Source organism: Equus caballus, chromosome 20 (assembly GCF_041296265.1).
Source record: "Equus caballus isolate H_3958 breed thoroughbred chromosome 20, TB-T2T, whole genome shotgun sequence".
Taxonomy (NCBI): Eukaryota; Metazoa; Chordata; class Mammalia; order Perissodactyla; family Equidae; genus Equus; species Equus caballus.
This window is the reverse complement of record NC_091703.1, coordinates 16,353,285-16,375,930: the sequence shown is the minus strand read 5'-3', so window position 1 is coordinate 16,375,930 and position 22,646 is coordinate 16,353,285. Positions and strand designations below refer to the sequence as shown.

At 51.0% G+C, this 22,646-nt stretch overlaps 1 protein-coding gene across 10 annotated transcripts in view; it reads right to left on the bottom strand.

Moving 5' to 3' along the window:
* JARID2 (jumonji and AT-rich interaction domain containing 2) overlaps positions 1–22,646 on the bottom strand; it is a 255,093-nt gene that overhangs the window by 13,217 nt on the left and 219,230 nt on the right. For all 10 annotated transcript variants that reach the window (XM_070244931.1, XM_070244935.1, XM_005603585.4 and 7 more), the window contains 6 exons: positions 13,429–14,479; positions 9,240–9,742; positions 5,878–5,970; positions 2,689–2,807; positions 2,531–2,601; positions 1,703–1,817 (listed from right to left, as the gene is read on the bottom strand). In XM_070244931.1, the coding sequence (XP_070101032.1) occupies positions 1,703–1,817; positions 2,531–2,601; positions 2,689–2,807; positions 5,878–5,970; positions 9,240–9,742; positions 13,429–14,479 (1,952 nt within the window). The remainder of the gene's footprint in view (positions 1–1,702; positions 1,818–2,530; positions 2,602–2,688; positions 2,808–5,877; positions 5,971–9,239; positions 9,743–13,428; positions 14,480–22,646) is intronic.

Genomic DNA, 22,646 nt, shown 5'->3' with positions numbered 1-22,646 from the left:
TGGGTGACCCCTGCAGAGTGGACGCCTGGGCCAGGTAACATCAGAGCAGGGCCTGGCCTGCATTCCCAGAGACAAAGGACTTTAGGCTGCCAACGCAAATGAAGCCACTGACCACCAGTAAAACTCAGAGCAGCAACAGTAACTCTGGAGGGGGTCGTGACCCCGGCACCTCACTGGTCGCCCCAGGAGCCAGGAGTCCTGACCCTCCACAGGCCTGCGCAGAGGCGGCGTGATGCATCTCCACATGGGGGCCACATCCCCATCTCAGTTGCTGAGCAAAGGGAATGCCAATCACCACATTCAAGGTTTTTTGCTAAATGCTTATGTTATTTCAATGCCAACATATTCTGTTTCTGATTTGTGATTTAAATCCAGGGTTTCTAACCTAAATCACATGTTTTAAGAAAAACCACACACCATAAAGTTCTCTGATCATATCCGGCCTTCTCTTTACTCCCCATCAATGAGGTTCCAAGAATTAGTCTTCAAAGAGCCCACAGAATCTCACATTTCCCTCCCTCTAACTCAACGGTCAAGCAACAAAACCATTCTTTCACCACAAACCCCTCACACACCACAGTCAGGTGAAGAAACCAGGGCTCAGAGGGGCAGGGTGGGAGTTCAGGACTCCCACAGGGACGGGTGGTTAGGGCTCAGCGGTTCCCGGAGGAGCAGCCGCTACCATCCTGGAAGCATCCAGCTATCCTCTCTCAGCATCCTCTGCCCGAAAACCACTGTCCCTCTCAGGTTCCAGAGCCCTGCAGCCCCGCACAGTCTCACCACCAAAGACCAACCACAGGGCACCAAGGACCACCGGCCTCCACATGGAGGCTCCCCACTGGGGTCCTGCAGGCACCACCCTGCGTCAGCAATGACTGCCACTCACTATGATGTGGCCTGAAAGCAAGGAAGTCACAATGACAAGACTGCTACAGACACTGTAGCACTGCTCCTTGAGGGGAGGGCATTAGTCCTAAGAATTTGTTCATTTTAATAAAGAATGCCTAATCACCCCATCAGGACAATAACCAGAGTTGGTGTGGGGTGAATGCGAGGCCTCTAGACTGTCAGACAACAAGATATCACATTATTTGTAGTAATTTCCCATCTGCCACCAAAAACAAAGGAACCAGAGAGCCAGCCCCGGGTCAGGACTGGGGAGAGGTGACAGTTAAGGAGCACGGGTGGCTGCTTCCCACGAAACAGAGGAATGTGAGCAGGAGAACAACATGTGCGTCTCATACAGCAGGACCTCCACGTGCCAGGAACGCCTGCTCTCTCTGTAGCCGTCCCTGGACTGTAACACTGACTGCAGAGATGGACAATAACCACTGCCGGGAGGTCAGGGCAAGAACGGTTCATACAGCGCTAGGAGAAGGCCAGTGACACGGTCACCGTTTCTGTCAACTTTCTATGATATGCCTACTGGTTCTTATCCCTAATATGGAACAAACTCTCAGAAAGCAACACCAAAAAAGAACACCCCAGAAGAAAACACAAATGTGCCAATAAGCACATGAAAAGATGCTCAACCTTGCTCATCATCTGAGCAAATTAAAGTGTTCTCTCCCACCTCCAACACATGGAACATGGGACAAACCCACAAAAGCTGCCACCCCAGAGTGAGTAAGAGGAGCTGCCCGGCGCTTGCCCTGCCTCTTCGCTCCCACGGCCACCCCGAGCCCCGGGGGCCGGTACTCACCAAATGCAGTCAGCACCAGTGTGTAAGTAGTCAATGTAGGGAAGGTGGTTTTGGTCTCGAGACCAGCATGAGGTAGAAAAGACCATGCCAATATTTAGCCAGGGAATTGTCACTCCTGAAACATAAAGGGAGAACAGGCATCGTGAGGACGCAGCATCTTCTCAGGGGAACACTCATTAGAAATCGCTTTCCTCTCCCCAAAGAAGAAATAAAAATGAGATTCAAAAACACACAAAACCCAGTGAGAAGAAGGTGCTTGCTCTCTCCTGCTTGCTATACAGAAATGAGCCAGGTGATGGACACAGTTATAAACAGTAGTAAAAGGACATCTGAAGTCATGAGTACAGTGCAGGAGCACAAACCCTCTTTGGTGGGAGAGGCCTGGAATAATGCCTCCCACCAAGGTGTGGAGGGCCCAGGCCCCCTCCCGCAGGGGCCCAGCCTTCAGGGACCACTACTCCCCAATTATCTGCGAAGAGTCCATCACTTAGAGCTTGCAGTTACCCTAAGAAGCCAGGACTTGAGCTCTGAAAATATCAGTATCAAGGTGAAAACTTGGCTACTGTGCGTCTGCCCAGCTTCTAGATTCTGCAATTTGGCTCAACCTCTCCCTATTTTTGCTGACTTCAATTATGATCCCATTCCTCTCTCTTTCCTAAAAAATTAAGGTTTTCAAAACATATACTCTATACCAAAATTGCCCCGGCCCTTCCCAGCTGTGCTTCAAAGGAACTCCCAGCTCTAGTTCCCAGCGGGGTGGAGCTCATCTACAAGCTGCCCAAGGCAGAGGCCTTGGGACCCCAAGGACAGCGGCTGCATCAGGCTTACCAGGCACAGCACCGAGGTGACGCAGGATGGACCCTGTGTTATTGGGGAGGACGGTGAGGTTCCATCCATGCCTGCAGAGGGAAGCAGAGAGACGTCACACACTGGCAGGACGGGTGCTGTCTAGTCCCCAGAACAAGGACAAGAGCATACAACGTTACCTTGAAAATGGTTCTGATTTTCCCACTGGGAATCCACTGCCGTGAGTGTTGGTGTCCACTTTGCCGCAGTGCACTGCCACGTGGCAGTCCTTCTCTTCCACTAACCTCCAGTACTCTTGCTGTGGGCAGGAGGAAAGGGCTAGTCAGCACCCCCACTGTGTTTGAGCCAGAACACAGTTCTGCCTAACATGGTGACACTAATGCGAGACAAAGGAGCCCATCCCAGAGCAGCTGCCCAGTGCCTCCAACAGAGCACTGAGCAAGAAAGCCAGGAGCAGATCACCTCTGGGGGTGGACCCAACAGAAATAAAAGCAGGGATTCCAACAGATACTTGCACAGCCACGTTCACAGCAGCAGTCTTCATAACAGCTAAAACATGGATCAACCCATGTCCATGGATGAATGAATGGAAACAGAAAAAGGGGACGGTCACAGCAGAATATTATTCAGCCTTTAAAAAGGAATGTAATTCTGACACATGCTGCATACAACCTGGGGGACATACAACCTTGAGGACATTACATTAAGAGAAATAAGCCAGTCACAAAAAAATAAACACTGTAGGATTCTGCCTATATGAGGTATTTAGGATTGTCAAAGTCACAGAGAGGAAGAAAAATGATGGTTGTCATGGGCTGTGGGGAGGGAGGATGGGGAGTTAGTATTTAATGGATACAGAGTTTGGGAAGATGAACAAGTTCGGGAAATGGATGGTGGTGATGGTTGTACAACAATGTGAATACACTTAATACTACTCAACTGGAGAACTAAAAATTGTTAATATGGTAAACTTTATAAGTATTTTACAATAAAAAAAAAAAAATCACTTCTATGAAAGGGGGTGGGGGAAGCAACAACAGGAAGACCGCTGAAGATATCCCACTGTGATCCACAGATTATAGTAAGTAACAGCTGCCCCGTTTAGCATCTCGGCAGACATGCCTCCATACCTCCAGTAGCCAGCAGTCCTGACTTCTACGCAGGGGCCTCCCCCTGGCTGCATGTTAGGGTTGTCCATGGAGTGAAGACTACGTACACGCAGGTTGTGACCCAAGCCATGTAAACCAGAGGACAGCTGGGGTGAGGGCACTGGCTGGTTTAAAAGCTTACCAGGTGACCTTAATGAGTCCTATCTAAACAAAGATGGGGCAAAGCCTGGAGTGGGAAGGCGTGTTGCTAACAGGGAAGCAGGCATGCTCGGCTCCCTGGGAGGCACCTCTCCCACCTCACGGGCACATTTTCATTTTGTTTTCAGTTACCATTCCAGAAGCATATCATCTGCCTGAATCTGGGCAAACCCTACGACCTGGAACCACATGTAAGGGACGAAGCCTAACCAATAAGCACCCGGTGTCACCAAGTACAACTCAGCTCAAAGAAGTGCTGCTGGCAGCGCCACCACACTGTGCAACGTCCACAAAGAGGAACCAGCCTGGAGGTGTCAAAGGGTGCCAAGTCAAGAACGAAGTCCACGTCACCACATGCCTGGATTCCCTCATAGATTTCCTTTAAGCAATGAAGCAATGGTCTGTTTGAAGGGAGTGGTCTGCGTCCCGGCCCTGCCACCCATTCACTAGACTGACAGAACCTCTGGTAGATTAATAGAGACATAGGGGGCGGGAGAGGACCCACCGCTAAGTGAGGGCCATTCCAGTCGCTGACCACCGGCCCAGAGGAAGGCCCCGCCTTTTTTGTGGAACCCAGAAGCCAGAAAGACTCAGACTCAAGAAGTGGATTGTAGTGAATCTTCCCTTTGTGTTTAAGTATTATGCAAATGCTAGAGCAAAAGCAGGACTTCCAAGGAGAACTAATTCCTGAGCAGGAGAGTAAGGAAGCTAGGCTTTCTCTACACCATGGACAGCAACGAACCCTACACCATAGGGAGAACCGCGTAAGTACCGACACTGGACGACAAAGGCCTCTTTTTCTAAGAGTCACGTTCCTTCCTGCTGACATCTCTACCACAAATGCCATGAGCACTTGGAAAGCAACTGTGACGGCCACACATGTCGCAGAATCAGGGCCCAGCTGACATCATGGTTGATGGAATGCAGCTTTAGCAGGGCCAAAGCTGGGGGAAGGAGTGGGGGTCACGACACGATGTGGTGTTCAAAGCTCACACCCGGGTACAGAGCTGGGGCAGCCTGTGCAAATCAGCAGAGACCTAAGGCCTAAAAGAGATGCGAACAGTGCCAGCAGCAAATACTGACTTCACCAAACTAGGAAACCAGGCCTCAGCACCGGGCGGGACCTCCTGGGCTTCTGACCATTTCTATCAGAGGCGTGGCACCACAGAGCACAACTGTAGGTGACCAGGCATCCTAGTTTGACCTGGACTGTCCTGGGACTGTCCTCAAAGTCCCACTCCCAGGACACCTGGTCAAAGCAGGATGGCTGGGCCCCCTAGTGGTCAGCATGGGTTTTATCTAGAAGAGGTGGCATATATCATGGAAGAAAACATTTTTAAAAAGTGGTCTGAAGCTTGTTACCCATCAAAAGATCAGGCTGCAGTCCACACAACCGCCTGCTGCCGCCAGCAGCTGCCCTTAACCAGCGGTCCAAGTTCAGCGGCTCTCCCTGACAGGACCAAGTGCTGCCGAGGGCCCACCCACCCCAGCATCTGGACGTCCACCCTGACCCAGCCGGGCCTTGGCTGAGGGGCGGTAAACAAACAGATCCGGTCTCTGCCCTATAGCGCCTCACAGCGAATCCCCCTAATTGGTCTGGGCACAGAAGTGCTCACTGTCTGTCTGACCTCGTCCTAACTCAAAGAGCAGAGTTGGCAGGCACACAAAAATGGCAACCTGCCAATCCCATTAAATAAAAATAGGAGAGAAGAAAAAGCACAACGGTGGTTTCAAGGGATTCCAAACATTCTCTTGCATAACAGACACATGGAGGATGGGGGAAGCGGCCGGCTGGGAGGGGGAGAGGGAGGGGGCAGCCGGGAGCTCACCCCCAGGACTCGGTCTCACGGCCTCAGGGTTGGGGTCCTTTGGGGCGAAGGAGGGAGGCTCACGCTTCTCATTATTTCTTTTTCGGCTTGGAACACACTTGGATTAATGTAACACTTCTGGCTGCCCCCGGCACACAAACACGGAGCCAGCCACTCATCTCAGCACAGCAGGCCCAGGAGGGCAGGGGAGGCTGCGACACGCAGGATGGGGGCCAGGGTTAGCTTCACTCACCTCAATTTCAGCTGGTGCAGGCTCCTTGCTGAAGCACATGTTCATGATATTTCTTGCTGTTCGATAAAAAGTCGTTAAAGAAACAGACCTTCCCTGAAAACAAAACACAACAGAAGAGTAAACCTTAAGAAACAAAGCTGATTCCTCACCCCAGATCAGGCCACACCTATCATGGGCCTCTGCTGTTGCTGCCCCGTGATTAGGGGCTGCTCTGTGTCCCAAACTAATATGAGCAAAGAAGACAGAAAAATATGCTCTCAGAAGGATCCTGCAGGCCGACAAAAGGAGATGGAGGACCGGCCACAGCACAGGAGCAACTGCACCATCCTCCGGCAGAACCAGGGCTGTCCCAGGCAGCTTCCAGCAGACACATGGGGGAGGCCAGAAGGACACCGCTGAGATCTTCTGTGTAAGAAAGCGTCGGACTTTCACTTTATGGAGAAGTGGGTACAATGAGGGAAAAGGGGCAGAATTCCGCAGTTTGCCCCATGTAAAGGATAGGATTAAGGTTGTGGGCCAGCAAAGAAACAAGGGAATCAGGACTCTGAAAGGCTGGCCCTTATGACCAGGAACCCCAGGGCAAGAAGCCAGGAGGACCCTGCAGGACAGAAACCGAGGGTGACGACTTCTACACCCTGAGGAGCCTTGACATGTGGAACCTGCCAGATGAGCAACGGAACCTCTTGGCTCTACGAAGACAGGTGACCTGGTCACTCTCTTGCCACAGAAGCCACTCGCTGTCCCACTTGCAGCTTCTCAGGGAGGGCACCGAGCGCCTCTGATGTCTGATATACGTTGCCCTTTCCAAGTAATAATCGAAATGATCTGCCCACGTGGATAAAAGAGCTCACTGTGTTAGTCTGGGCACCCCAGTTTGGTCCTGGTGTTACCTGTCATACAGAATATGTTCTATTGTACAGAGATGAGCCATCTAAGATACATGCCTCTCCCTCTTTCGTGACCAGGCACACACTGACCCCATGATTGCAGAATCATTTACTGAGCACCTACTGTATACTAGGCTGAGTGCTAGGGACTGGAGACAGAGCAGTACTCAAAACCGACATCTCTGAGCTTGTGTGGTTCACCTTCTGCCTGGAGGGCACAGCCCTTAAACATAAGTACAACGGTGAGGTGGCGCTAAGTGCCAGAGCCAGAAGCAGAGTGACAGGAGTGGCAGGGGACGGTGGCTTTTACCTGAGGTGGTGAGGGAAGGTTTCCCTAATGAGGTGACCCCGGAGCATCCCCAGAATAAGTAACAGGTCTAGAACGGGGGCAGAGTCTTCTTGCCCTTGGAAGGACACTCGAAGCAGTAGGCATGAAGAGGCTGGATTTATTTTGCTGTCCAGCTTTGTAAGTGACTGTGTGGGGTTCAAACTAAAAGAAAATACTTCTGTTCAATTCCAAACTTCTCCCAACATTCTCTTCATTACGAAATAAAAACCTAACTACTAGGAGGGACCTAATTTTGCACTAAGGCAGAGTGCCCCCAATTGGAGAAGGTAACAAACACCAAGGCTGTAGAGGGACCTTGAGAATCATGAGCTTCCAGCCTCCCAGTATGCACACAGCTGCCACTATGGCCAACAGACCACTGCCACAGCCAAGCTCTGTTAGATTGTTGTGATGAAATCTAAAAATACCCTTTACAAAGCATGTTAAAAAAAAAACCTTTTACTCAGATCCAACTCATTCTCATATAATTGGCCCTCTTAAATAAAAAGTAACCAAAACAGAAAACATCTCATGAGGTGGCTATTCAGAGTTACAAGATTCAACAAGTGGGCTTCTCAGGTGAACATTCAGGAATCACGCCCAGAAAGTGCTCCTGAGTTTACAGTCCATGGGCCACCTTCTCCTTTTCCATAAAATGTTCAAAACGTGAAATACAAGGAGGCCATCAGCAGGCCGCAAGTAGCCATTCCCCACCCCCACCGTCTGCAAGGGAGCACTGGACAATGACAATGGGACACCAAACCCTCTACAGGTCTAGTAATAGAAAAAGTAGTAGGCAAGCAGGGTGTCTCCTACCAGAAAAGGGTGCAAGGGCTAAAATAAAGCAGGAAAATCAGAAGAGTGGCAGAGGGTGTATCTTCCAAGCTTGGAGTGAGAAAGGAAAGAGGCAGGACTCAGAGAAGAGTCACAGGCTTCCTTCAGGTCATGGACAGGCCCAGACATGCCCACAGGTGGCAATGGGAGCCTGGGGGTGTGGGTGGGGCACAGTGATAACCCACAGCAGATTTCCAAAAAGCAGAAACCCACCATCCCCTCAAACCCAAGTGCCAGGCTCCGCGGGGAATGGGGGCATGCGGCTGGGCGAGGGCCACCAGGACCTCTCCAGAGCACACTTCCCTCTTGGCGCATCCAGAACTGGGTCACCGGGGGCAAGCCTGTGCCCCCTCAAAGCCTGGTCAATTCAGCCTCTAGAGGAGGTCGCAGCTGGGCTCTGCCACCGGTGCCCCAGTGCCCGGCTCCCGCTGGCAGGCAGGCAGAGGAGGTGGCCTGAGCCTTGCTTTAGAACCAGCCCCGCAGGCAGCTGCAGTCTCTGTGGCAAAGCCCTGGCAGGCGGGGTGCGGGCGGCAGGCAGAGAGTCCCAGCACCTCGGTCTGCTTCCTGGAGGAGCAGTCTTGTCAGGAGGGGTGCTGCTGCAACAAGACTTGGCAGAGGCATGGAAAACACTGTGCATGCCTCAGTCTGCAGGCTGGCTCGCTCCCGCCTCCTCCCCGGCAGCAGGTTCCCGGGTAGATGCGTGTTGATCGCTTTATCAGGGCCTACTCTCCGCAGGAGAGACCTGGCAAAGGTGGCTGGAGCTGGGCGGCAAGCTGTGCAGAATATTAATAAGGAGGCAAACAAAAGGAGTGCTCCAAGCCATGGAGGGTCTGGGGCAGTGTCTGAGAACCGCAAGACCTGACAGGGTAGCTCCCACCTGCCAGAATGAGATGGGGTGTTCCGATGGGCAGACTTGGAATTGTGGATGTAGGAGAAACTACATGTGCATCCTCAGTACTGCGTCCCAGGCACGTGGGCGTGGGCACATGGGCACGTGTGCACACACACAGCTCCTTTCACGCAAAGGAAACCCAAGGTCCAGAGCAGCCAAGCAAATCAGCCAGCACTCATGGCTGGCAAGGGGCAGTCAGGGCTGGCCACAGCTGGCCAGATGCCCCGAGGCCTGTGTCCTGACCACCCAGCCTCCCTGGAAGACCGCAGACGTTTCTCTTTATGGCCAACACTTCCCAGAGGAAGCTGTCTGGTGGCTGTAGGACGGCCAGAGCCCATCACTGCAGCCAGACCCCTCAACTCCATCAGGCCCCTGAGGACCTCACTCAGGCCATTCCCTGCCCTCTGCAGAGGACCCCTACCTTATATATACATTTGTGGAAGTCACTGAGGACGCCTTTGTCCTCCTCCTCCTCCTTCACCACTTCCTTTTCCTGAGCAAAGAGTCGCCGCCGGCCCGTCTTGAGCTGGGCCTGGCCCACCTCTTTGAGCTTGCTGCGGAAGCCGTTCCTGTGTGCCACGCCGTTGATGAGCCCGTTCTTGGGTTCAAAGCGGGGCAGGGGGTGGAACTTGTTGTAGTCATGCTCCGTGTGGCCCTCCAGGGGCCCCTTCCGCTTCTCCAGGATCTCCTTCTCCATCAGCACCTCCTTCTCTAGCCGCCGGTGCTCCTCGGGGGACAGGGAGTCGTAGGAGAGCAGGTACTGGCAGTAGGCCTCCTGGAGCTTGGCCAGCCGGTCCTGGGCAGTTTTGGGGATGCGCAGCATGTCTGCTAGTTTGTTCCATTTTTTGAGGTCAGTCACTTGCTGCATGCCGCCCATCTCGTTAATCAGCCGGAAAAAGCAGGCCAGGTCGAGCTCACAGCCTCCTGGGATGGTGAGGGGAGAAAACAAGGACAGTGGGTAAAAAGGATCATGAACAAGACCTTCTTCATTCAACCCACAGGCCACAGGCACCCACCATGTGTCATGGACACTGCTGAGCTCTTGGGTCAGAGCAGCAAAGAGAATCATTCTTGGCCCTCAGGAAGCCTAGTCTCTGAGGAGACAGACTTCAGACAATCTTGGATGCCATGGACATAAACAAAACAGACGAAGAGCTGGAGAGGAACAGGGGCCACCACCTTAGGTGGGATGGTCAGGGAATTGTGTCCCCAAGCACGTAGCATTGAAGCAGAGGCCTGAATGGAAGAAGAGAGCTGGCTGTGTAGATCTGCAGGGAGAAACATTCCAGTGTCCGCTGGAGCAGAGGCAGTGTGTACGTGCTGGCACACACCCTTCTCACACACCAGGAGCAGGTGTGATGAGACAAAGAGCAGGGTCCCATCCCTGGTGAGGGGTGGGCAGGGCCTGGGTTGTGCTACCCGGCCATACTCACGTCCCAGCAACACCTAGAACAGCTGTGATGTCAGCAATCATACACAAACAGCACATGCTGTCAGTCCCAACTCCCTTCCAAACCCCCCCGCACACTTGGTAACACACACAGCAACTCATTTTCGTTTGTTTGTTTTTGAGTTTTTTGGGGGTTTTTTTGAGGAAGATTAGCCCTGAGCCAACTACTGCCAATCCTCCTCCTTTTCCCGAGGAAGACCAGCCCTGAGCCAATATCCATGCCCATCTTCCTCTACTTTATATGTGGGATGCCTACCACAGCATGGCTTTTGCCAAGTGGTGCCATGTCCGCACCTGGGATCCAAACCAGCGAACCCCAGGCCGCCGAGAAGTGAAACGTGCAAACTTAACCGTTTTACCACCAGGCCGGCTCAACAACAACTTATTTTCAATCCCACTGGATTTCCACAGTGAAAGGCAATATTTGCATGAGAGCACACGGCTGTCTGTCTGTCCCTCAACTCCTTCCATCGCCCATTCACAGGGACTGCTACCCCAAAAGGATGTTTAGGCTAGTTCACATAGCATCCTTGATCAAGTTATAGAATTGAACAAAGGCACATAAACTCAAATACGTTTGAATGTCCTCCCAATGACTTCTAGATGGGACTGGAAAAGCAATCTCCCCCTGGCCAATAAAGGGGGGGATATCTTCCAAAATCATCAACCATGGGCTCTTAGGAGGAAAACATGCAACAAGACGCTGGGTGAGCAAAGAAAAAGTAAGACAGTGTTAGATCTTTGTGGGTAGAGATATATTTACATCCAAAATAAAAAGGAAAAGTAGCAGGACTCCCATCAGACTCTAATGGCCACCTGAGAGCAGCACCACCATGCAGGGCCAGCTGGCACTGCAGGACTGCCGGGTGAGTTCCTGGACCACCTCGGCTGGCTGTGCAAGAGCAAGTCCCTAGACCCTCAGTAAGACCAGGGATGTGCGTGTGGCAGCCTGAATTCCAGTTACTCTACTTGGTGGGAGGCTGGATTTGGTTGGTTGTGGCCAACAGAGCAACATCACTGAGGACACCTGCCCCGACCTCAGCCAGGAGGGACCTAAGGGCCGCACATTCTCTGACTCCCTCTAGGTCTCTGGCTCTGAGCCGGGAGATGTTCCGGGGCTGGTGGCACTCTGCCTGCACTTGTAGACGTGGAGAGCAGAGTGAATCACACCAACCAGGCCACAGCTGCTCAGATCACAGGTCTCACTAGAAGGGAGGTAGTCTATACTTTTGTCTTTTTCTCTAAGTCGATCATTACAATCCAACAGCACTTACAAATTTACAGTTGCAGCAAATCCATTGTTTCACAGCTCCTCACCTGCCATGATCAGCCCATTCACAGGGCCACCAGGCTGCTAAGTGGCAAAGCGCCTCCCTCACCTTAGTCTGTGCTTGCTCCACTCCCCCAGGGGCTGGGGTACCCATCTACGTCGGCAAACGCAGACGGAGCATCCGTTTTGGTGGGTTCTGGGAAACTGCTTCAAAATTACTAAGTCCCTTGTGCCTCAAGATGGCTGAGTTCAGACCCACGGCCTGAGGCCTCTATGGGTAAGAGGCCAGGTCAGCACCCCTTCTACGAGCTGTGATGAGGCTTCACATTTCCAGACAATGGCAGAGAGTGCGAACACATACATGACAGCAACACATCCGCGTGCCTTCTGGGGCTACAGGAACGAGCCACGGTTAAGAAAAGCTACTCTAAGAAACGGTGGCTGGCTGTCATCATGACGTCACCTGAGTATCCCACCTGTCTCTAAAAGGTTTCCCCCAACCCCAGCAGGATGGAGGGACTCAGGACCTCTCACTGCAGCCAGGAGGATTTGGGGGCTGTTCTGAGTCACCCAGCGGTCCAGGTAAGCACAGGGTGAAGCCAGCACCAAACTGAGATGCTCTCAACTGCTCAACCTGTTCCCGCAGCCCCATGTTACCGTCTATCACGAGCCATCCCTGAGAGCAGGCCACAAACCAAGAGTTCTTTCAAATAAAGTGATTCACACTCAGGCACTAGCCCTGACAGGCACCTGCTGAGAGAAATAATGAAACCTCCATCTTACGAGGAACCCTATCTTACTGCCAACTCTTGACACTTAAATGATGGTTAAACATCTCCTTTCCTCCTGCCTTTGAAAACTCAGGATCTCCACAATGGAGGCAGGAAGACAGGCCGCTTCCTCTCGTGGGTCTAGAGCTGAAGGGAAGTGTGTGAGCTTACCTGGCTGTCCCAAAAGGAAACCCTGCTCTGCAGAACCCACTCGTGCCTGACAGAGTGAGTTAATCCTAGAAGATCCAGGAAAGGTAGGGAAGGAAAGGGAGCTCCAGGAGGGTCTGTGAGTGCGCTCTGCCTGGGGGCCAAGGGTCTTCACAGTTACCTGGATGGACAGTCACTAGAGGAGTCACTGAGGCAAGCTTGGCAATGCTCCCAGCCAGAGCTGTGCCTGCCCTTGGGACAAACTTAAACACGTTCCCAGACTTGTGGGCTCCACAAGGGCCTGGTTGGTCACCAGGGAAATAGAAACTCAAGTAAGAATGAGGAGTATAGAGAGGTAAAAATCAGACAAAGAATGTGCTGAAATCCACAAGAGCTTATGGGCTGAAATGTGTCCCCCACCAAATACTTACTGCATGTTGAAGTCCCAACCCCCCATGCCTCAGAATGTGACTGTATTTGGAGACAGGGTCTTTAAGCAATTAAGTTGAAAAGAGTGGGTCCTAACCCAATATGACCGGTGTCCTTACAACAAAAGGAAGAGACATCAGAAATGTGTGCACAGAGGCAAGACCACAAGAGGACACAGGGAAAAGAGGGCCGTCTACAGGCCAAGCAGAGAGGCCACAGGAGAAACCACCCTGCCGACACCCACACGCCCCACTGAGACAGGAACTTCCCGCAGGTTAAGCCCCAGCGTGTGGCGCCTGGTTAAGGCAGCCCAGCAGACGAATACAGAGGGCAGAGCTCTGTCTCCCTGGATTCTGCTCTGCCCTGCATGGGGAGGCCGTGCACTGCTGGGCAGCAGGTGCCAGCCAGCTGGGAGAACCCGGGCCCAATAGCACCCCTCCTCTGCCACCAACGCCCAGGACCCGAGAAAAGGGGCTTCAGACTCCTGCTGCACAGCAACTGTGCCCAAGCAGTGGCCCTCCGAGAATGGGGAGGAAGCCCTTACCGATGAGCGGGAGCTCGTCCATGGTGATGCCCTGAGATCTGAGGTGCTTCTTGATGCAGGCCAGCCGCTGCACGTTGGGGCCCCAGCGCCGGCCCAGCTTGTGGATGTGCTGAATCTGCGTGACGAAGCGCATCTCGTCATTGAGCTTGCACTCGGGCCGCCAGTCCGGAGGGGGGATCACCCTGCACATGCCGTACTTCTCCACCTGAGCGCGCACCGACTCGATGTAGACGAGTGGGTCGTGGAACTCCTTGGCCGACGGCCGGAGCACGGGGATCTCGTCCATGGCCGCCCAGCCGGCCCTGCCGCCCCCCTTCTCGGGCCTGGCCGAGGTCTCGTGCGGCTTGTGCAAGGTCTCCGATTGCGAGGTAGAACGATTTTCACAGGAGGCGCCGTCCGGCTTGCCGTGTGCTTGTCTGCCCGGCGTGCTCTTCCCGGCCGTGGCCCGCTTTGGCCGGGTCCGCTCCGCACTGCGCTCGGGCACGTCCTTCTTCCCAGGGCCACTCAGGAGGGCCCTGTCCGCCGGGGCTGGGGCCAGGGCCGGGGCTGCCGCTGCCTTCCTGCTGGGGGCTTCAGCACAGGCAGCCGCCCCTTTCATCTTCTTGGGGGGCGACTGCGGCTTTTCCGCCTGGTGGGCCTCTTCCAGTCTCCTCTTGGAATTCCGCAGCCCCTCCCTCAGCTGCCGCCCCCCCACCTCCTTAGTGCATGACTTTGGGTTCAACCTGCCACTGACCTTGAGGCCATTGACGGCGGGCCCGGTGGACTTGGACGCCCCCCCGAGGGATAGCACCTGTTTGCGGGTTTTTGCATTGCTACTTTCAGTTTTCCCTGAGATTGTGTGGTTGACAGCTGAACTGGGCTTGTGGTGATTGGGTTTGGTTTCCTTGACCAGTTCTCTCTTGGCTTTGGTGTATGTGACAGTCCCCTTCGTCACCGTTGCAGTATACTTCACAGTTTTGGACGGTGAAGGTCTGACTTCGCGCATCTTTTTGGCACTGGTTGCACTTGTACCCAGAGATGACATTCGAGTGACTCCGTTTACCTTAGAAACCTGAGAGGCAGCAGGAGAAGCAGAGGGGGAGAAAGCAGAATTAGTACCTGCCAAGGGGAGCTCCACACGCTGGGAGCTCCACAGAGCCAGCGCCCGCTTCAGAGAGAAGACACGGGGTTACTGCAAGAGCTAACGAGATAGATGCACAGCCATCAACTACACTCCGATATTCAGTTTTAGAATCTCTGTACGACTGTGTGCCTATCCTCCTGCACAAAAACACGCCACCGGACGTGGTGCAGCCCCCTGGGGTTTCCTGAGTGTGTTTTAACATTCATGTTTGTTCCCATGGCTCTTCCAGGAAATCGGATGCTTCACAATGAGGACCACTCCAGGTGCCTGCAAATCACCTGTCTCAGGTTAGTAACACTCACAACAGGAACCTCTCACCCACTGGGGGAAGAGTGGGACACAGACACATACTCACATGTTGATGTCCCTGTTCAAGAAAGGACATGCCTGCTATTCTTTGTGTGCTCCCCATAACAGCATGAACTGCCCACTGAACTTTTAAATATATGTGCTAAAAAAAGAACAAAACAAAAATACCATGGCAAGAAAAGAACACGAGCACTCGTGGTTCAGCTCTGATGCAAGTCAGAGACCAAGCTCAGGTGTCATGGCCGACTGTCGGGATCTTCGACTTCGAGGCTGGACCCCATTTGGCGCCTTGCGGGGAAGTAAGATGGATATACCTAACCTCATCGCTGAAGCAAACACACCCAACCCTCTCCTGCACAGGTGGTTCCTATTTTCCCAGCCTCAACAAACTTCCATTTCTGGTTCTACTGGAACTGGGTAAACAGAAGCAGCTTCTCCGCACAGGCCGTCTTATAGCTTGGACGCCACTGTAATTGTGTGACACATAAAAGTCACCCTCATTTATACAGAGAAACCAGAGAGTGACGGGGTGGACACCAGAAATGCATTAACTTGAGAGAACAATGAAGGGTCCACAACAAGAGCTGCTGCTGGGCCAGCTGGTTTGAGGTGGACATCGCATCGCAACTCTGCCTCTCAGAGGCCTTTGACACGGCAGTACCTTGGGTATCAATTTCTCATCTGCAACATCAACTGAAAAACAGGGACTTCAGGGTTCCATAAACACCACCACCTCCAAAAGAGGCAGACTAAAAATTGCAAAATTACTGGGCAACACAGATCAAAACAGGAGCCCTCTTTTCTCACCAAAAACCCCTCAAAAGAAGGTGACAGGGTGGAGGGAGCCTGAGCTCCGGAGTGAGGAAAGGTGAGCAGCCACAGTCATGCAGAAGTGCCTCCCCGCCTCTAGGCTGAGCAGACAGCTGAAGCAGCAGGCTGCTTTTGACACCCAGGGCTCCCACAAGCTGTACAGCTGCCTCACGAGGGCCTGGGTGCCTGGAGGACAGAGCCTGAGTCTCAGTGACCTCTGCACTACGGCCAGGCCCAGCCCAGGAATATACACACTTAGGTTAAGAAGCAAAACACAACAAAAACAAAAATCCAACTTTCCCACGGGTACCCACACCAGTGGCTCTCAACATGCCCTGGAAGGCCTGTCAAAATAGGTCACTGGGCCCACTCCCAGAGCTTTTCACTCAAGTAGGTCTGTGATGGGGCCTGAGAACTTGCATTTCTAACAAGGTCCCAGGGGATGCTGCGGCTGCTGATCCAGAGACACACTTTGAGAAGCTAACTATTAGTAGAAAGTTCTGAAAACAGAAAAAGGAAAGAAGCCACTGACATTGTACTTCTTTATATGTCACCAATTATACACATCTGATCAAAGCCACAAATTCTCTATGAGCTTGTGCTCCATCAGCCAACCCCAGGCCACAGTGAATCAGGTTTCAGGTGAGCCAGCCTCGACTTCTGGACTCAGTGAGCTCCCAGGCCCCACAGGAGAGGCTGCAGGGAAGGCCCAAGATTACGGCCTGGATCCTCCACTGCTCGCAGGACTGACAGATCAGGTGGGAAAGAGAGGGGTCTGGAATAAACAATGGGAAATTAAAACGGACAAACAAAAACCCAGCAGCCTGGCAACAATAAATTAAAAACAAATCTTAAAAACCAGAGGTAGGGGCAAAGACAAATTTTCCATAGTAAGTAGCACTAATTCAGAATAGGAGGCATGGTGAGGAATGCAAATATCTCTAATTTTTATTGTTCTTTCAAATGCTTCCACTGACTAAAAACAAACCAAACCATTTGGGAAAAACAAAAGCAAACAGTGAAATCCTGCTGTGGCTCACAGAGAGATTCTTCCATCATCAAGACACTACAGGGGCCTCCAGGAATGCAGTATCTTCAAAGAGGGCGCCACTTCCAGAAAGTAGAAGACACCGCCCCTTGAGGCCTCAATCTTCGGTTAACCATTTAGACTACAATCTGTTCCAACTCTTGACCCAGTTCCCTCTTAAACAGATTTCACAGGACAGTGTCATCTCTTCTTGAAGATGAGGACTCCCCTGTGAAAATGGCAAACGCCCTATGGTGCAGGTCAGCACCATCTCCCACCAACAGACAGTTCAGCAGCTGTCAGCTGTCACCTCCTGCAAAGCTAGTTCATTGCTTCTCAAACCTGGGACCTGAGAATCCCTGGGAGAGCTTGAAAATAACGCCGGATCCACAGTGTAACCCCCTAGATTCTGATCTAATCGGTGAGGGCAGAGAAAGGGGATCGGTGGGCAAGGCCCCAGAAGGCTTAGTGTTCCCAGAGATATTTTGCCCTGCCCTTCCCCAGCATCAGTGCTCACCTGCAGGAGCCTGGGAGGCCAAATTCCACATCTCTCTGATTCTACCTCAAGGAAGAGTGTAAGGCCCTTGGGTCCGTCCATCCTGGCTTCAGGGGGCACCTGACCTCCTGGCTTTCTCTGTGGCAGGGAGGTCAATTTTCTGCATAGTGGAATTCTATGTATTTCACCATCTTCAATGCCAAAAGGATCACTTTCTTGTTTATATATATCTATAATCTTAAATACTGGCTTTCTGCGAGGATGTGCAGCCAACTCACTGCCTCTACCAGAAGAATGAGTTCCTCTATTCCCTTTCTTCCTCACTGTTATACTGTTATCTTCAAAAGCATCCAATGCTTGTCCATCTAACAAGCCCAACGACTAATGTATCCCCCTTGTTACCCGTTAGAACTCTAATTTACAGAGAAATCACAAAGATTGGAAAGGGCACGTTTCACTAACGGTATCCCTTCTTCACTCTGTGTTTTAAGCCTACCCGTAGAGGCCATGATGCAGCTGACAAGCTAAGAGAGGAATTGATCCATCCCACCAGCTGTTCCATGTGTCCTAAAGGTAGGGATGACAAGGAACCAGCAACCCAGGAGGCACCTGTCTAACACAGAGATGCCTATTCCTTGCTCTGTACTTGCCTCTAGGGGTCTAATGCTTAATTGGTTCCAAAGAAAACAAAGGGATCGAGGAAGGCATTGTTTTACCTTGCTACTGGGGGTCTCCCCCCAACCACCACCTTATCTAATTGAACCAAACACTGAGTTTCAGCTTAACACCCAGGTCACTCAGCCAGCTCACCAGACGGGGGTCTGCTATCACTGTTGTACATCCTGAGGAAGTGCTTACACCGAGCACATTGGATAGAGGCCATTTTAATTCATTGATGAATTAACACAAAGTTGGCTTATGGCAGAACCTTCAAGTGTGCAATAAAAACACTTTAGCTGAATAACTTTACACACACCTCTTCACAATGTTCCTTCTCTCAGCTCTGGTATGGATTTCTGACTTTGCTTCACAATCCCCACAACTCTCACCTGGCTCTGCAGGAAGTGGGGTGTCTGCGGCTTGTTTTCCGTGGCCCACTACCACCCAACCTGGTGCTCAGGTTGCCCCAGGCCCACAGCCAATAGGTTTTATAGCAACCAGTCCTAGTCAAGGAAGCTGTCCTTAGTGCAACCAAAATTCAATAGTCAAGCTCTTATTTTCCCCTAGAGGGAGCCATTGAGTCGGATGCCTCCGCCCATCCTTTCAGAATCCAGAGGCAGCTAGGGAGCCCAAGAGAGACACATTTGTGGGTTGGGGATAGTCCATTTGGACTCTAACACTTGAATTAAAAAACAAAAGAGCCTGAAATGAGCAGAACTCCACTGGGCAGCCAGGGAGTTAGGGAGGGGAGGGAAGGCCTGCTGGTATGGCAGGCCCCTTCATTACAGAAAGGGTACAGACCCAAGTTTAGGAGGACAACAGCATCAAAACATTCACCAAAGCAGCAGGACAAGGCTGAGGTTTAGCTCCACTCTCAACAAGGAAAACCTGGTTCTGGCGGGAGTTCCAAAATCTCTTTATTACACCTGCTTCCACTACAGGCAACTTAACTGAGTCATAAATAGCACATGACCAACACGTACAATTCAAATGACACACGTAACCTGATGAGGAGTTGTGTAAGACCCTAAACATTCTTGCAGCCAAGGCAATTTCTCACATTTTCCTCTCTGGATATTCACTTTTCACTTTGCAGAACTTTAAAAGAATAGTCCCAATTCTTTGGCTTAAACAGAGCTTAAAACTCCTCTCTGAATCTTAGGAGGCCAAGACTTTTCAGCTACCCCCGCACGTTTTCCCTTGTGGCAGCCTATGCTCCAAGGTAACGCAGCTCAGCAGATATTCCGCCTGAGCGTGTCTGCTGGCTGCCCAGGCAAGTTGCTGATTTTCTTCTCCATGCTTCAGTTCAGCCACAGTGCAATAAATACGAACAGAGAGGTGACAGTGTTTGGCACAGCCTAATAATCCACATCCTGGCTTACCCACCACAGAAATTTCTATGCAAGTGAAAACCTCCTCATGACACTCTTGGAAAACTAGCATTTCAAAACCCTCTCTAGGTGTAAGCTCATTTGTTTTACAATCCTAAATTCATGTCTCTTAATGCATTAAAACGGAAGTTTAATTTCTATTTTAAGGAAATGAAAAGCAAAACATCATTAGCCCCTTTGGCAAACACTTACCTCACACCCACATTATTATACAGGGACAACCACCGCCCTGACAATTCCAGGGGCTGTTACACATGCATGTGCATCACAACAGACACAGCGTGTTTGGTATTATAAGGCTCGAGGTATGGCAAGGGCCCTCACAGTGAGAAAAAGGCAGAGGCAATGCACTTATCCACATGCTCTGAGTCTCCGAGCCTAGGACCACACACAGCACTGTGCGAGGTGGGGGGAAGCAGATATTTAGGTAAGAAGAGCAAGTTATCAGAGAGCGCTTCCTAGTACATCAGAGCCAAGAGGATAAAGTTACTTCTCAACAGCAGCCCATGAACACTGCATACCTCCATCCTGCCCATCCACACTCCATACAATCACATTCATCCTTTTCTTTTAGAGCGGAAGGAAAAAACTAATCATATTTGGAATTAAAGACCAGAGTATCCTTTGTCTTCTATGTAGTTGAAAAGATGAACGGTCAGATTCTAACCACTTGCACCAGGCAGTTAGAAAGGAATCTTCAATTTGCTTTTAGGGACCTTATTTTCAGAGTATAGCTGTCCCTCGCTATCCACAGGGGATTGGTTCCAGCATCCCCTGCGGATACTAAAACCCACAGATGCTTGAGTCCCTTAGTCAGCTCTCCATATTCACAAATGCAAAACCCATGAATGCAGAACCCATGAATACAGAGGGCGAACTGTACTTAATTAATGGGATTTGATGGTCTCAAAATTACTCTTTTGTTTCTCACACTATCCCTGTGAGAGGGCTTGGCATGACTGTTTCCAGATGAACAAGAGGGCCCAGGAGGGGTAAGCATCACATCAAAGTCTGAGTGAAGGTTGTGGTCAGAGCCAAACCAGAACGGGGAGCCCTGGGCCACCCCTCCTGGGTTGATGAGACAGGGAAGGGAGGGCAGGCAGGGAGGAGTAGGGCAGAGGAAGGAGTGATGGCAGGAACCCCTTGAACACCTGCACAAGTTACACCCACCTGCAGACGCGAATCTGAACAAAGCAAGCAAGCCAGGCTCCTGCGTTCACTCATGTGACAAGAGTCTGCTCTGTAAGGGGCACCCTGGATCTCCCCTTCAACTCCAAGCCTGTGAGTGAGACAGGCCACACCTGCACGCCATGGAGCAGGGGGCAGGGGTGATCCCAGAGCAAGGGGTACCTTCTGCTCCCCTCAACTCTTACTTCCCACTGTGAGAATTCCTCTTGTTCCGTTACAAAGTGGAATTCTGAATTGAAGAGTAAGTACTCAGAGCTGAAGATAACCTGTGACCTACTGAGACCAGAGGTTACTCAATCCAGCCTCATACATGAAAGTGAAAGAGAAAAGAAGGGGTGTGTGTGTTTGTGTGTGACTACAGAGTCACATATTCATCCCTTACCTGGGCCCCTTACAAGCCCTTCATTGCTGCCCCACAGATTGGTCCTCTCCCCCTCTGGGTCCCTTGTAAATTATTCTCTGAATAAACACCCGTAGAAGAACTCTGCACAGTGCCTACAAGGCCGACACTGGAGTGGGAATAATTCATCACAGACAGAAACCAAAGGGCTGGTGCTCCCTACGCTTTGTGCCTCTTGGTCCTGAAAGTCAGGCACCCAGGCTTAGGGGCCAATTCCACAATGATGCTCAGTTGGTCTCGCCAAGAAAACTGTGAGGTCTGCCTTTCAGGAACAGTGGAAAATGTTTAAAATATGCTAAAAGCACTTGGCTAATGTCAAGATAACACTGCAAAGGATGAAGAAGTCGCTATCTGAGGCCTGCAAAAACGTAAAGCTGAGGGATTCTACCTCATCCAACCACTCAGGCCCACCTCATTTTATCGTGCTTCACTTCATTGTGCTTCACAGATATTGCATGTTTTACAAACTGAAGGTTTCTGACAGCCCTGCATCAAGCAAGACTATCATCACCATTTTTCCAACAGCATTTGCTAACTTTGTGTCTCTGTGTCACATTTTGGTAATTCTCCCAATATTTCCACCTTTTTCAATATTATTACATCTGTAATGGTGATATGTGATTAGTCATCTTTGATGTTACTAACTGTTCTAATTGTTTCGGGGTGCCACAAGCCACAGCCATAAGACAGTGAAGTTAATCGATAAATGTTGTGTGTGTTCTGACTGCTCCACTGAGCAGCCCTTCTCCCATCTTTCTCCCTCTCCTCCAGCCTCCTTATTATAAGCACAGTAATACTGAAATTACGCCAATTGATAACCGTACAATGGCTTCTAAGTGTTCAAGTGAAAAAGAAGAGCTGCACGTCTGTCACTTTAAATCAAAAGCTAGAAATGATTAAGCTTAGTGAGGAAGGCATGTGGAAGGCTGAGACAGGCCAAAAACTAGGCCTCTTGCGCCAAACAGCCAAGTTGTGAATGCAAGGGGAAAGTTCATGAAGGAAATTAAAAGTGCTACTCCAGTGAACACACAAATGATAACAAAGTGAAACAGCCTAACTGGTGATGTGAAGAAAGTTTTGGTGGTCTGGATAGAAGATCTCACCAACCACAACGTTCCCTTAAGACAAACCTAATCCAGAGCACGGCCCAAACTCTCTTCAACTCTATGAACACTGAGAGTGGGGAGGAAGCTGCAGAAGAAACGTCTGAGGCTAGGAGAGGTTGGTTCATGAGATTTAAGGAGAGAAGCCCTTTCAAGAAGATCAAAGTGAAGGTGAAGCAGCAAGTGCTGCTGTAGAAGCTGCAGCAAGTTCTCCAGACGGTCTAGCTAAGATCATTAATGAAGGTGGCTACACTAAACGACAGATTTTCAATGCAGACAAAACACTGGAATTATATTGGAAGATGCCATCTAGGACTTTCACAGGTAGAGAGGAGAAGTCAATGCTTGGCTTCAAACGACAGGCTGAGTCTCTTGTTAGGGGCTAATGCAGCTGGTGACTTTAAGTTGAAGCCATTGCTCATTTACCATTCTGAAAATCCTAAGGCTCTTAAGAATTATGCTAAATCTACTCTGCTTGAGCTCTATAAATGGAACAAAGCCTGGATGACAGCCCATCCATTTACAACATGGTTTACTAAATAACCCAACAGATCTGCTCAGAAAAAAAGGATTCCTTTCAAAATATTACTGCTCATTGACGATCCAGCTAGTCACCCAAGAGCTCTGATGGAGATGTACAATGAGATTAATGTTTTCATGCCTGCTAACACAACATCTATTCAGCACCCCATGGATGAAGGAGTAATTCTG